The 16,597-nt window shown below is 33.8% G+C and overlaps 1 protein-coding gene across 7 annotated transcripts in view; it reads left to right on the top strand.

Annotated features, from left to right (window-relative positions):
* The window catches only part of PHTF2 (putative homeodomain transcription factor 2), a 111,506-nt gene extending 101,312 nt beyond the window's left edge, over positions 1–10,194 (top strand). For 4 of the 7 annotated variants that reach the window (XM_076006492.1, XM_012747405.2, XM_076006491.1 and 1 more), the window contains 7 exons: positions 27–158; positions 1,164–1,250; positions 2,289–2,375; positions 4,692–4,847; positions 6,563–6,658; positions 8,972–9,097; positions 10,133–10,194. In XM_076006492.1, coding sequence (XP_075862607.1) covers positions 27–158; positions 1,164–1,250; positions 2,289–2,375; positions 4,692–4,847; positions 6,563–6,658; positions 8,972–9,097; positions 10,133–10,153 — 705 coding nt within the window. In that variant the 3' untranslated portion in view covers positions 10,154–10,194. The other 3 variants (XM_076006493.1, XM_012747437.2, XM_076006490.1) reach the window with 2 other exon arrangements.
* Positions 10,195–16,597: the final 6,403 nt, after the last annotated feature.

Raw genomic sequence — 16,597 nt, 5'->3', positions numbered from 1 at the left:
TTAATCCTCATCTTAATCTTTTTTAGCGATTACTTTTTGCAAAACTCTTTGGACATTTAACATCTGCAAGGAGGGCTCGAAAATCTGAGGTTCCTCATTTCCGGTTGAAGAAAGTACAGAATATAAAAATGTGGCTATCTCTCCGTTCCTATCTTAAGGTAGAATGGTAGTGATGAAAGTACTCTTAATATGCCAGCTCCCTCTGATAGTTCCAACTTCTTTGTCAATATGTATGTGTCTCTAGATTTGTAGTCACCAGCTCTATTTACTCAAAAGCTAGATTAAGGATTTTATTTCTGCCTAGACTGGTTATCACAAGCCAGCAGAGGGAGCCCACTACTTAAAAAAGAATTTAAAAAATAATCTGTAACCAATGAGTTTCCTCATTGAAGTAACCTATTATTATTTTAAAATTTTAGCTTGCAATTCTATGTCATTCTTTTAATGTCATTATTTTCCTTTAATCTTTTTACTAATTTTCCTAAAAAAAACTATGGAGGAAAAAGGAAAATATCTGAATTAGTTTTAGGAAAACACTTTTTCTCAGGATTATTTTTTGTTGCATTAAGTAGCAGTGAATTCTATTATATTTGGAGTAATAATGCAACTTTGAATGATGTTTATTCAAAACACTATCAGTGTTTTAGTTAAGTTGACCCAAAGATAAACTGTCCCCTGACATACTTAGATCTTTAATGTTTTTTATCTTGAAATAACAATGAAAGAAATAGAAGTTTGTACTATTTTATCCATCCTTATATTTTATAATAAAAATTCATGTTCATTTATTAATTTAATTTGTTAAATTCAACTCCATTGAGAAATAGCACAAATTGGCATGGATTGTTTTTTTTCTCACTGACATTTCTGTTGTATGGAGAGATGAATATAATCTTTTATACTTGGCTTGGTGAGAATCCGTCCATGCCATTCATTACTGATGAGGTGAAGGTTCCTACCCTTACAAGCTTACACTTCAGTGAGGGAAATATGTAAACCCAGACCTAGGAATTATCCTTGATTAATCTCTGGCATTCAATTTATTACCAGTTCATCTTCTTTCTGCTTCTGAAATATATCTTAAATACATTTTCTTCTTTTTGTTTCCATTTCCACCACCCTCATTGAAACCATCAATCATCTTCTACACTGGGCTACTACAGTTGCCTCTTAACTGGCCTTCCAGCATTCATATTTCTTCCTTTCAATACTTTCTTCAGTCTGCCATCAGAGATCTTTTAAAAATGCAGGTTTGATCATATAATTCTTAAAACTTTTTGGAGTTTCTCCATTGCTCTTATGATAAAGCATAAAATCTTAACAGAGTTTATAATGGTTTTCATGGTCTAGGTCCTGCCTTATCCACCTGTCTCTCTTGTCTCATTTTGAACACTTTCCTCCCTAACCCATTGCATTCCAGCTACATTAGAGTGCTTCATTCCTTTAAATGCATTATGTTTCTTCCCACTTTATGCTCTTGCATATGCTCTTCCTTCTGCCTAGAACGCTCTCATGTGCCCTCCTGCCCCTTAGTTTGGTGTAAATATTACTTCCTTAGGGAGATCTTCCCAAGCCCACACTCCTAACCCTCAAATCAATGAAGTATCCCTGACCATTTTCTCAAAGCACCCCATACCTCTCCTTCATAATATTCATCACAATTTATCACAAAAAATCTGTGCTTATGAGCTTGCTGTCTGACTCCCCTAATAGTTCTTGTAAAGGTAGAGGGACCATGTCTTTTTTGTTCTCTACTGTAGCGGTCCCCATCCTTTTTGGCACCAGGGACTGATTTCATTAAAGACAGTTTTTCTACAGACCAGAGAGGGGACATGGTTTCAGGATGATTCAAGCACATTACATTTATTGTGTACTTTAATTCTATTTATTTCTATATTCATTATAATATATAATGAAATAATTATACAACTCACCATAGGTTGGAGACCCCTGCTCTACTATATTTCTAGCACCTAACAAAGTACCTAGTTCTGAGCAGGTGCTTAAGAAACATTTGTTGAATAAATAATTATTTTTTGACAAAATGAAATATTTGAAAGTTATGCTAAAAATTCAATGCTATGTAGACACCATTTTTTACTCTGTTGCAAATCCTCAAGAAATAATAACACTGTATAATTAAAATCCATCTGACAAATTAGGTACATTTTCAGCATTGTAAATTATGATCAACTCAACAGTGATGGATCAACACCTTAATTGAAAGTGTGGAAATTAGGTGCTAATTAGTAAATATATTTAAAAGTGTTTTCTTTCCCTACCCCCAGCGTCGAGGTCCTCAGCGATCAGTTGATGTAATAGTTTCATCTGCCTTCTTGTTGACTATCTCAGTTGTATTTATCTGTTGTGCCCAGGTGAGTTAACTTGTTCCGTGTAGAAATTAAACAACCAGATATATATATTAAATTTCAGAAGGCTTTCTAATAATAAATAATCAAAGTAACAACATAAGTAAGCCTAGTTAGACAAGTTTTGAAATTGGCTTTTTGCAGTTTATTTCTTTCAGTAGAATTAGTAAGTACATCTTATCTTTCTGTCATAAGCAGTGAACATATATGCTCAAATATCTGTTGAATAAATATATGGTAACTAATTTTTGCTTTGAATCCTTCTGATTATTTCTCAAGACAACTTATGAGTTATGAAATTGTTCCACAAATGGTTGATTTATTCACATTTAATTTTTTTTTAAATTTCTTATCTCTGAATTGTCACTGTGACTTGACTGCTGCATGCTCTGAAAAAGAATGTGCACTGGCAAAGATTAGTCAGGAAATACAAAAGTATCTTAGGATATACTCTGTGCTAGAAAATACAAAGCAATAAGACAAAGTGACCCTCTCTCCCTCTTCTAGTCAGCATTTGAGAGAGGGCATTAATCAGCAAAGACAGGAAAAAAATAAATAAATGATATGTTTAGAAAGGAAAAAAAAGTCATAGACTATATGATTATGTATGTAGAACATCCAAGTGACTTTACAGACACATTAATAAAAATATATATTTTTAGAAGATCAAGATGAACAGAAATAGATATAACATCAACATTAAAAAATCAGTTTTGTTCCCATAAAGATTAAAGATCTTAATCTTAAAGATCCAAAAGATTAAAGATCTAAATGTGAAAAACAAAATTTTTAATTTGATCACAAATAAAATTCAAATTTTATGTACTAAAAACAGCATAAACAACAAATCAGAGTCTAGGAAAAGATACTGGGAAGACATGACTTACATAGGATTGTTATTCAGGATATATAAATAACTTCTACAAAACAAAATATAAAACAGACAACCTAATAGAAAAAAGTAGATATAGAATATAAAAAGGGGCCCAGACATGGTGGCTTACACTTGTAACCCCAGCACTTTTGAAGGCTAAGGCAGGAGGATTACTGGATGCCATGAGTTTGAGACCAGCCTGGGCAACATAGTGAGACCCTGTTTCAATCAATCAATTAATTAATTAATTGGCTTAGTGTGATGGCGTGTGCATGTGGTCCTAGTGACTCAGAACACTGAGGTAGGAGGATTGTTTGAGCCCAGGAGTTTGAGGCTACAGTGAGCTATTATCACACCACTGTACTCCAGCCTGGGCAACAGAGTGAAACCCTGTCTCAACAACAAAAGAATATAAAAAACATCACTCACAGAAGAGGAATCTCAGTGACCAAAATAAGCATATAAAACATATTTATCCTCCTTAAGTGTCAGGAAAAGTAGGATTAAAACAATAAGAGAACATTTTATACCCATCAGATTGACAGATATGAAGTTGGGTAATGACAAGTATTAAAAATGAGGGCAAGGTACACTACTTTGGGATAATAACAAGTAGTAATAAAAATGAGGGCAAAGGTACGTACACAATTGATACTGCTGAGAGTATAAATTGGTACAACTGTTTTAGAGACAAATTTATTATATTTAATAAAGTTGAAGATGTAATATCCGAGGACCCAGCATTTTAACTCCTAGATATTAACTCTTAGATATTAACTCTTAGAGAAAGTCTTACGTGTTTGCACAAGGAGACACATAAGAATGTTAATTGCAACATTGTTTGTAATAAGGAAAATTGGCAACAAAATAAATGTTAATTGGTAGGGTAGGCCAATGAATTATTGGCTTTTTTAACTATAATATTTTATAGGCATCAGAATTAACAAATAGAGCTAAATGTATTGTCATGGATAAATCTTGAAAACAAGGTTCAGTGGAATAAAACTGAAGAATGATCTGGATAATATGATAACATTTATATAAATTTTAAAAATACAAAAATTGACATAGTTGAAGGATGTATATGTAGCTAAACTATAAAAATGTTAATGGAAGAGAAAAACAAAATTCATTACCGCTGGGGTGGGGCAGAGAAATAAGAAAAAATTTAAAGGGGTTTTAACTAAATCTGTAATATTTTATTTTTCAAAAATCTGAAAGAAATATTGCAAAATATTGAGATTTGACAAAACTAGGTAGAGGCTCCATGGACATTAATTACATTATACTCTATACTTCTAATGTGCTTAAAATAGTTCATAATAAAGATGGAATGTTTTTAAAATGTAATGCTATATTTATGAACAATCTGTATAAAGTAAAATATATCTTTTAAAAAGAAATTGTTTCACATTGGTGCTTCATGTTACCTTTTCATACACTTTTAGTTGCTTCATGTGCACGAGATCTTCCTTGATTGTCACTACAACTGGGAACTGGTAATCTGGTGCATCTCCTTAACACTGTTTCTCCTAAGATTTGTTACCCTTGGATCAGAAACAAGTAAAAAATATAGCAATACCTCAATATTACTTACTGAACAGGTAAGTAGGCATGCCTATTACACTATAAATTAATGTCTATATAAGGTACATATTAAGTTAAAATGTTTTCATTTACTTTGATTTTTAGGAACATGTTTTCTTTGATGAAGGTCATTTGTGCAATAAAGCAAAACTTAAAATTTGATGGGACACAAGTCTTTCTTCAGTATTTCTGCCTTAATTCAGATTTCAAATCTACTTTCTTTATGTCCCATTTTCATTTGACAAAAAGAAAGTACCATTTATAGAAATGATGGATTTTAAACCATTGGTGGGATATGTTTGCTTTGCAGTGTAACATAGCCACATTTGAATAAGTATGAATTTGTACTCAATAGGAAGAATAAAGTATACCGATGGTTAATTTTATTTTGTATGAATTTGTTAAATATTTTCCTCCCACCATTTCATAGGAATTATATAAAGAAATTTACTGCCACTGAACTTGTTAAATGTTTTAGTTAGGGATAATTTGATTTTAAAGAATCATAATCTTGTTGAATAAGCTCCATTAAAGGGAAAGGAGAGAGTAGCCAACAAAGATAAAGATCTCTAAGAAAGTATACTTGGGCCTTGTGGAACTGGACAAAATCAGCCTTTTCCTCCAAATTGCTCTGAGGCTAATGGTTTCTCATTTCTGTTCTTCTCTGTACCTTTCTTCCAGTGGCCTCTTTGTACACTTACTATCTTGTAATTTTGACTTACATGTGGTTTGGATTTGCCTCATCATGAGCTCAGGCTTAGACCTCACTAACTTTTCTGTTCATGTTCCTATAATATCTGGCAGACATTATGTTAGTCCCACCAGTCAGTACATTGACTAGCTTTAGTTTGGGAGTACACTCCAGCCTAATAAGCCATGACTGTCAGATTGGAGGTACAAAGGTGGGATCAAATGGGATAAGCACAGTTGCCTAGACCAGCTTTTTCTACAGGTTTGAGATTAGAGCATTTTTCAAAAAAAAAACCTGTAGTGTAGACAGGGCAGGCATCCCAGAATTGTCTACTACAGAGTGGATAACAAATATATACAAATATATTTTGAGTGTCCTTTAAAATAATAAATCACAAACCAATTGATTTATTCTAATTATTCTTTTTTTGTTGTTGTTTTGTTTCTGAGACAGAGTCTCGCTCTGTCACCTAGGCTAGAGTGCAGTGGTGTCGTCATAGCTCACTGCAACCTCAAACTCCTGGGCTCAAGCTATCCTCCTGCCTCAGCCTCCCAAATAGCTGAGACTACAGGTGTGCATCACCACGCCTGGCTGATTTTCTATTTTTTTGTAGAGATGGGCGTGTCTTGCTCTTGCTCAGGCTGATCTTGAACTCCTGACGTCAAGCATGCTTCTCAGAGTTCTAGGGTTACAGACTTGAGTCACTGCACCTGGCCTAATTTATTATTCTTTGAGTTGATTTGGCTCTGGTATTAAAATGTCTCTCCTTTTAAATAATGCCATCCAGTTTTCCATTTTTGTTTGTCTTTTGATTACATTTGAAAAGTATTTAAATAGCAGTTACTTTTCTATTATAAAATAATGTAGATTCACTATAAGAAATTTGGAATATATAATAAATAATAAAGAATATTAAAATCTCCTGTAAACTCAATACCCAGAGAACCACTATTAATATTTTAGTGAATGTCTTTCAGGTACTTTAAAAAATGTGTATGTGTTATGATTTTAAATATTTTTATTTACTCTTTTTTATAAAAGATAAACCTGTACTTGAAAATGGAGAAAAAACCTAACAAAAAAGAGGAACTGACACTAGTGAATAATGTTTTAAAACTGGCTACTAAACTGCTAAAGGTAAGAATAGAATTGAAAGTGGATATATGTAGAAAATGCTGTTCTGTTGTTGTATTTACTCTTCTGTTTATAGATTCTACCATGTGTTTGGTTTTCACTATTACTCATATCATTTCCAAATTATATTTGGGCACATTCATGCAATTTATATTTTCTCATTGTAAAAGTAATCCAAATAATTCTTTGGAAATTATATATTAAGACTTTTGATAATATCTAGGCTATTGTAGAGAGGTTGGCATCTTTGGAAATTTATACCTTCTGGAACTTAAAATAGATAGCAAAAAAAGAAGATGATGTTATGTTGGGAATTTTTTCATTGTTTGTTTCTCAGAGTAGTCTTCTGCTTGGCCTGAGTTATCTTAAAAAGTAGGAATACATAATCATCATGGTAAGTATGTATCATCAATAAACACTTATTTTTTAAATCAATTTTCATAACAATCAAAAGGAACATAATTTTGATGTATTTTTTTTCTAAAAGCAACAAGAGAAAAAAACTGGTGTATTTGGTCTCAAAATAATAACTTAGGGGATAATAAAATATTTTTACCACTGCTTTACAGTATTAGTATGTACAGTATTAGTAATGCTTTTCTTTCTAAAAAAATATTTTTTTAAATCTCAATTTCTATAACCAATTGAATATAATTCTTAGAGTTTATAAGTTTTCAGAGAATGGTATAAAATTTGTCATCTCTCTGTGTTACAGTTAATTCTTCAGTCAACTAAAAAGTATGAAGGGAGTATAGACTGTATACCTCACAATATATTAGGCATTGAAAGGGTTCAGAGGAGGTGTGTACACCTCACAGTATATTAGGCATTGACAGAGTTCAGAGGTGTGTGGGGACATAATAAAATAAGCAATTACAAATGGCCTTCTTTTTCAAATCCCTTTAAGTATCCTGAGGAAGATGATGACATTTAAACAATAAGATAATACAGGCAAACTCCATTTTTTAACCAAATACTCTATGGGGAAAATACCTTGAATTGATAGTTTTATGTTTACTTGATACATGTATATTGGATATCTTTAGAGTGTAGGCACTGTGCTAGACAGGAGGCCACGAAGATGAGACTTAATGAGCAGCTACAATCTCAGAGTAGTGAGAAGTATAAAAATAACTAATACGAAACACAACAGTGTGATCCTTTTTGATCATACGTAGTCTCCTAGTCTGAAACCTGGAACTAAATGTTGATTGTACCTTCTCTTTCACTCTTCACAGCCAAGAAATTCTCAAGTCCATTGATTCAATTTCTTAAGTATCTTCTAATTCATCCCCTCTTCCCTGTCAGTACTTTCCTTTGTGAGACCGTGTCTCTAATGTGAGCTTTTGATACACTGAATTCGTTATAGATGTTCCTGCTTCTGATCTCATTGCTCTCTGATCTATCTTTTGCATTGCTGGCCCAGTGATCTTTCTCACATGCCTGTGTGATGCGCTATTTCCTTGTTTAAATTCTTTTAGTGTTAGTCCATTTGTATAATTTGCCTAAAGAATAACCCTTACTTAAGTACCCAGCTTTATAAGTTTAGAGTGTTTCCTCCCTTGTACTTGGGCTCTAACAATGCTGAGCAACCTGTAGCAATTCAAATATGCCATGTTCTTACATGTTTTACAGAATACCTACAAAGTTTCAGGAGCACCTTCCTCTATGGTCCCACTGCTTTTTAGACATATCTCTGTAATGGGACTCTCATATTTTAATTATTTGTTTGCATGTCTCCTAAACTGTAAGGTCCTTCAGTGCAGGGACTAAATCTTCTCAGAGACTAGCACATGGCCTGGCATGTATGTAATAGAACTTTAAATGTTTGACTCAATCAACTAATTGATTAATTCACATATTTGAAAATGAATTGGCTGAAAGGGGAGTTTTTACATATTATTAATATTGTCAGAAAATTGGCTAATTAAATTTCTAATTCTTCTGCAAAAAGATATTGAGCTCTTTGAATTTCTTTTCTAGCTTTTGTACTACAAAATGTTCTCTAACCTTATAGCTACTAACTAGACCAATACTTTACTCATTCATTTATACTCTGTCATTCATTTGGTACAGAAATTAGAGTTATAAACTTATTTATAGAGTTCTTTTAAAGAAGTCACTTTTGCCTTAAAAACATTAAAACTACTAGTAAAATTTACTTATTTCAAGTTCAACTAAGTTTATCCTTTCTAAAAGTATCCATAATTTATAATTTTTGGAAAAATATTTTTTTAAATTCTCATATATTGCCCTGAATTAATTTAACTGATAATTCTTGTTGAATCTGGGGCTAACTTTTTTCTCTTCTGCTAGGAATTGGACAGTCCCTTTAGATTATATGGGCTTACAATGAATCCTCTGCTTTACAACATCACCCAGGTTGTCATCCTTTCAGCTGTTTCTGGTGTTATCAGTGACTTGCTTGGATTTAACTTAAAGGTAAGATCTTGCACATATTTTTTATTTCTGTACCCTGTTGCATTTTTGCAACACTTATTTTACCTTCTCACTCTTTTGAGATCTCACATGCACAGTAATGGAGTCGTTTTGATAAGATTATATATAATTAGTGGAAAAAATTTCACATTTAACTTCAAAGAATGATATATATTCATGGCTTATACTGATGGAACTGCTATTAATAATTTGGAACAGTATTTACTATTAATATATTACAAATAAGACTTCTTGTGTAGGATAAGTAGAGGTATTTATTTTTACTCATATAATTTGAATCTAATTTAGGTGATTAAAAAGAAAAAGAGCCCTATTTCTATTTTGGGCCAAAAGTTATATTATTTATCTAGATAGCAATATATAGATCCTCCAATATATGCACAACTGTTAGTAAAGTGTAGGATAATCATATTAAACAAGTAGTATGTGCATATTGCCACTTCCCAATAAAAGAAAGCAAGAGAAATCTGATTTTTACTCCTTGTTTGTGTTTATGGTACGTTCTTAAAAATAAAAGGGTAGGCCGGGCGCGGTGGCTCACGCCTGTAATCCTAGCTCTCTGGGAGGCCGAGGCGGGTGGATTGCTCGAGGTCGGGAGTTCGAAACCAGCCTGAGCAAGAGCGAGACCCCGTCTCTACTATAAATAGAAAGAAACTAATTGGCCAACTAATATATATAGAAAAAATTAGCCGGGCATGGTGGCTCATGCCTGTAGTCCCAGCTACTTGGGAGGCTGAGACAGAAGGATCGCTTGAGCCCAGGAGTTTGAGGTTGCTGTGAGCTAGGCTGACGCCACGGCACTCACTCTAGCCTAGGCAACAAAGCGAGACTCTGTCTCAAAAATAAATAAATAAATAAATAAATAAAAATAAAAGGGTAAAGGGGTTAAATATTAGAACCTGCACTGTTTGTGAATGGAATTTAAACAAAAGGTAGTATTATATGATATAATATAAGTTTTGATATTACAACTAGCTCTAATGGTCACTACTTCTATTTTTTTTTTCCTCTCTCTAGCTGTGGAAGATTAAATCATGACGATTCAGAAAATAAGATGTAGCCTCTTTTCCAGAATAAGAGTACTGACTAAGCTGCCTGAAAGCAGTCACTGATTCTTTGCTTCAGGAGTCTCAGCTGGGAAATTGAAGTGTTTACATCAGACTTTCTTGTGCAATTCTTATATTTATTTTACTTTTTCACTGTTTTTTTACATTTAGTCTTTATATTTTATTTTTAAGCATTGATGTACTTAATTGTTGAAAGGGTGATGAAACTGATATCCAGATACTTGAGATCCTGGTAATTGCTCATAAATAATTGGCAAAATAACAAATTCTGAAAATAGAAGCCATTACTAAGCACTGTTTCTCCATCAATGCCGTGAACTTGCCTTACTTGATGAAAAGTTCTTTAACTTTGGATATTGCATTGAACTCAGCTAATCAGATACAGCATTTTCTTTGGTAAATCAAGATTCAGTCAGGGTTTCTCTTGAATTATTTTGGAACAATGCCAGGATCTAAACTAATTAAGCTGCAGTTTAAGCACCCTTCAGTATTAATATATACGGTATTACATAACAGGTCAACAAGTGCTCTTTGATGATAAAACTCGTAATAGAGCAATAATTGTAAATGGTTACCATACTGTAAGATATTTTGATAAAAATTAACTCGTTATAATTGTATTTATTTGAAACACTGGGCTGTTTGCACAGCTCCAACTGTGCATGCTCAAAATGTGCACTTTTTAAAATTGTTACTTTTAATGCGTATCTTTATATGGAATATGTTATAGTGTACTAGGGCATGATATGGTATCCTTTTGAGTGAGGTATGTACTCATCTCACAAGTGAAGTGCCTATTGATATTACTAAAGTACATTATGTTTACTCAAGTAAAGTAATTTTCTCCCTATGGTACACTATAGTGTATGCTATTCATATACCACACTCAAATGAACAACTTAAGAATAAGGTTAACAACCAATAAAATATTCCTCTGATTATTAGTTATGAAACTATATCCAAATTTTCAGAAAAGATAGCTTCAGCTTGCAAATCTATCCTATAAACCTATCTGGTGCATTCTCCCCACCCTACCCCCATTATATAAGGGCTATTTTAGATGCTTTTAACCTAGAAAGTTAACCTCCCCTCCCTGCCAATAATTTGCCAAGTGTCCAGTGAGAACTTATCATGTTGGCATGTTAGGTAAATAGGGCGAATATGATAGTATCTTACATTGGGCCTTGATTTAAGTTGTTATATTTGTACAATCAATAGTATTTTAGGAATTACATAAAACATAAAATGTTTTTGTGATTTTTTTTTTTTTTTTTTTTTAGCTGAGCATCTGGTTTTCTAAAACAAAGAATTCATTTGAAACAATCTAGAATTTTCTTGGTGCAAAGTGTATCATGTTGAATATCCTCACATTTTTACCATGTTTTAAGAAATTTAAAATAATTAATTGTAAATAATTTATTTGATTGGTGCAGTTCTAATCCCCAAATCATAATCTTAAAATCAGGAATGTGTGGAGAACAGAGCCATGTCAAATCACTTTGCTCTTACCATTCCTTTCCATCAGCCTCAATTTCAGCCTCATTGTGTAGTGTAGTTTCTTCCTGTAGAAAACAACAGAAAGCATTTTGTTTTATTTGCCTATGTTGTAATATGTTTAATAATGACCAAAGTGCATTCTGAGTTTTTTCAAGGAATGTAATACTGGAGCTTTAAGAACATACTTACTTTCTCATGTGAAAAATTAGGCTTTGTCTGATATGTTTCTTCCTCCTCTATTGTCTAATGTTGAGGTTGTTTTTAGGAATTATATTTTATAAACTTTTTCAAAATAAGGTACATACCTATAAAGAACTTAACATTTTGCACAGAATTTATCAAATATATTTTGAGAAAAAAGTACAGCATGAGTCTGTTAGGAATAAAAGATGAAACTATTGTATCTCACACAAAAAAACCTTATGTCAGAATGGAAAACATATGGAAATATTTTTGAGAAAAGTAGCTGAGTATAATAGTTTAGGAAAATGCTTGTTTTAGATTCAAGTTCAACTTAACTTAGAGTTGGGAGTTGACTTATTAAGTATAGTATACCTCTCAACGACTTATTAATATTAATAATATGCTGAATTATGTCATTAATGTGGACAGCAGTAGAATACTAAAAGGAAAAAGTTGTCATTTTAAGCAATTTCAGAACATTAACTGAACTATTTTCAAAGCAGAAAAACTGATATTGCTACCTGTAAGAGTATCATGAATGTACAAAATTGAAAGAAATTGTAACATATCACATAATATAGAGAAGGCAGTTCAAAAAATAGAACTGTGGCAGATGTGTGTTAACTGTTGTTTCTTTGCCACATGTGTTGTATTTGAAAGTTTGAACAACAAGTTTAAAATAAAACATTCTATGATTGACAATTTCTTTTAATTTTCAAGTAATATACATTTCTATGGTAATTTTGTTTACAGTAGCATAAACTTTAGTTATAACTGTTATATTTGGGGGGGGGATGAAAATAAATTTTTTATAACTTCCCAACATTTCAGATTTTGTTATGATTCTCAGAACATGAAAGAATAATACATACACACAGCTTTTCATCACCAAAATTCTATTAATCACTAATGTTTGTTTACTTGTTTGTTTTTGAATACAGTAAACTGGCTGTGGCCTGAGATGTTAAAACTCATTGTCAGAAGGATAGTGGTGGTTTTTTTTTTTTTTTTAAGGTTAAGAAGTAATTTTTTTATTATTATTATTATTTTTATTTCGGCATATTAGAACTCTAGAGGAAAAAGTTGGAAACACTCTCCTAGACATCGGCCTGGGCAAAGAGTTTATGAAGAAGTCCCCAAAGGCAATCACAGCAGCAACAAAAATAAATAAATGGGACATGATCAAACTACAAAGCTTCTGCACAGCCAAAGGATAGTGGTGTTTTTAAACAAATGATTTTGCCACATGAATACAGCATGAGAGACTAATAGGGTGGTTAAGCATTCTAATATTTCTAATATATGATTGGTACAAGTGTTCACAGTGTTTAAGTTAATTAGGGATTATTAATTGAAGTGCACTTTCAAGCTTACTTTAAGCTTAGAATTGTCTCTTTTAATGAATCTCCCTTCAGACTTTAAAATAAAACAATATGACTGGCAACTCTTTCATTTGCTCTATCACTTAGAACACTATTCTCAAGCTTTTTCCTGTCAAACCTAAATAAAAGATACCACAAGTGCTTAACAATAGCACTAGCTCCCCAGAGTACTTCCTGGAGAGACTGAGAGGCTCTTAGGGATAGGAAAAAAACAGGTTTTTTTTCCTACTCTCATACACCATTCAACATAACACTTCTGTCACGAGATTCTCCAGTGGACAGCAACTGGGTGTTTTATAACTTAACTAAATTCTGACACTATCTGGGATAGCGTCAGATCTCACAGGTTGAGAGCTCAGTCCTGCAAGACTGCTCCCATGTCAGATGCTAGTCACAAGCCCCAGGTTGTGATCTGTGCTTCTGACCCATGGCTGTAAGTTGGGGTTCCCATGAAACCCTCTTTGAGTTCAGTTGATTTGCTAGAGCTGCTCATAAAACTCAGAGAAACACTTTTACTGGTTTGTTAGAAAGGATATCATAAAGGATACAGATGATGGAACAGATGCATTGAATTCTCTTCACATATGGAAAGCAATATGGAGATACCTTAAAGTGATACAAGCGGATCTACCATTTGATCCAGCAATCCCAATACCAGGCATCTACCCAAAAGAACAAAAGTAACTCTATGAAAATGATACCTGCACTCGAATGTTTATAGCAGCACAATTCACAATTGCAAAGATGTGGAAACAACTGAAGTGCCCATCAATACATGAGTGGATTAATAAAATGTGGTATATGTATACCATGGAGTACTATTCAGCTATAAGAAACAACAGTGACATAGCGCCTCTTGTATTTCCCTGGCTAGAGCTGGAACCCATTCTATTAAGTGAAGTATCCCAAGAATGAAAAAATAAGCACCACATGTACTCACCAGCAAATTGGTATTAATTGATCAACACATAAGTGGACATACAGGAATAACATTTCTCGGGTGTCGGGCAGGTGAGGGCGAGGGGGCGGGTATATACACATACATATTGAGTGCGATGTGCACCAACTGGGGGATGGACATGCTTGAAGCTCTGACTCAAGGATGGCGGGAGGGAAAGGCAATGTAGGTAACCTTAACATTAGTACCCCCATAATATGCTGAAAAAAATAATAGTAATTCCCTTCGCATAGCACAGTGTATAGAAGAGGGGGCGCAGAGCTTTCGTGCCCTCTCCAGGATATGCCACCCTTCAGGAACCTCCCCAGAAATTCTCCAGACTCCGTAGTTCAGGGGTTTTTATAGGGGCTTCATCTTGTAGGCATGAAGGTTAGTAATTCCTTTCCCAGCAGCCCCAACCCAGGAGCCCACCAAGAGTCACTTCATTAGTATAAAAGACACTCCTATCACCCAGGAAATTCCAAGGGATACAGGAGCTCTCTGTGTCAGCTGCTCCTATCACTCTGGAAATTACAAAGTTCTTAGGAACTCTGTGTCAGGAACTAGAGTCAAATAACTAAATATTAGAACAAAATATTCTCCTAGCACTTCTATCACTGAGGAAATTATAAGGGCTTTAGGAGTTCTGTGCCAGGGACTGGGAGCAGAGACCAACATATATTTCCTATTATTTTATAGACGTAGTACAGGTATACTTTCAAAAAAGTATTCCCCAAGTGATTTAGAAAATTTGTCCTACTTGCCACACCTCAGCACCTTGAGAATTATTGTCTTAAGAGCAAGAATTTTATAGAATGTAAACTCCATGAGAACTGTATTTACCACTGTATTCCCAGCACCTAAAACAGTGCCTAATATATAGAAGAATCTCGTTATATTTACTGAATGAATGAATGACTTGCATCAAATAGGACATTAGACACCACCCAGTCCAAAGTCCTCATTTCACCACATGTGAAAACAGGCCACAAAAGAGGTTAAGAAGCTTGCCCAAGATAGTACAGCTAGTTAATTATTGAACCAAACTCTCTTTATTCCCTTGGCAGGTTTATATTCTGTAATAGTATCTTTGTATTAGCATTGGGCACCTCATGACTGATCAAAATTCTTACTCATGTTCTGGGGAAAATGAAGATACTGATAAATTATCTGTCCATATTTGTAGCTAGGTCATATACAAACTAATAAGCCTTGGCAATAGGAAAAAGTCAGAATTCATCTTGACATCTCCTTATTCAACTCTCTGCAGTATGCCCTGTTGGAAAGAACATATGCTTTGGCATCAGACTTCTTTTACAATCTTGAGCAAATTACTTAACCTCTGTGAGCTTTGGTTTTCTCAGCTGTAAATTACTGACAGTAACACCTATCTTACCGGGCTATTAGGAGGATTAATGAGATAACATATGTAAAGTACCTAACACAGCAGCTGACTTGGTTCTGAAGAAAGATTGCTTCTCTTCACCTTTCCTACTAAGAAAAAGAAAATACGTAATGGCCTAGGACAATTAACAAAAAATTCCAAGTTAAACGGCTCATAAGATATCATATGCATCCCCACCAAATATGAGAACTAATTAAAAATCGTGCTTCATGTAAATTATCATACATGAATTCTTTTACAAGAAGTTGACATTTAATTCCCTTCACAATGCAAGTACATAAATTGGGAGAGTTTTCTCCTTTTGTAAGCCTACATATTACTGTATATCCAATTATGAACAATTTTGCTACATACTTAGGTGCATATTCCATTCATATCTCTTTTTAGATTTCTATCCTTTATGTATGGATACTAACATCACTCTAGAGTATTTTTATCTTTTACATACTCTCAACTCTCATCTTTAAGTTGTCTGCTCCTGTTCCTACTTTGAGTTGCAGGAGAGCATCTGACTTGATTTTCTATAAATCATGCTTATGGAGGTATTACTGGAACCTCTGAGTTCTATATTTGGCAATTTTTAAAAAAGTCTATTTCATGTTCATTTATATGTTCCCTATAAAGGCTCTTCCAAACCTCCTTTATCATCCTCCAGCTCCTAATCTCTCTCCTCCTGTAACTATCCATATTTTTTACCTCTCAGTCTACTGAAAAGATAGAAATCATGATGCATGAATTCTGCCGTCTTCTCCCTTTTGCAGCTCTGTGGAGGAGGTGCTGCTCTCTGAGGCCAACTCCCTCCGTGCCCAGGATTCTGTCCCTGCCCACCCAGGTGATGCCTCAGTTTTTCCTCGCCATCATCTGTAACCTTTTCCTGATTTCATGTTATAAATCATTTAGATTTCAATGAAAGGTACTTGAACCCAGAGTATGAGGGAACTAGTTAAGGTTCATAGGTGGGACGGAGCTATTGTGTACTAGATGGCATTGTCAGGGTTTGCCACACTCTCA

This window comes from Microcebus murinus, chromosome 9 (genome assembly GCF_040939455.1).
Source record: "Microcebus murinus isolate Inina chromosome 9, M.murinus_Inina_mat1.0, whole genome shotgun sequence".
Classification (NCBI taxonomy): Eukaryota; Metazoa; Chordata; class Mammalia; order Primates; family Cheirogaleidae; genus Microcebus; species Microcebus murinus.
This window is presented reverse-complemented; position numbering and strand designations above follow the sequence as displayed.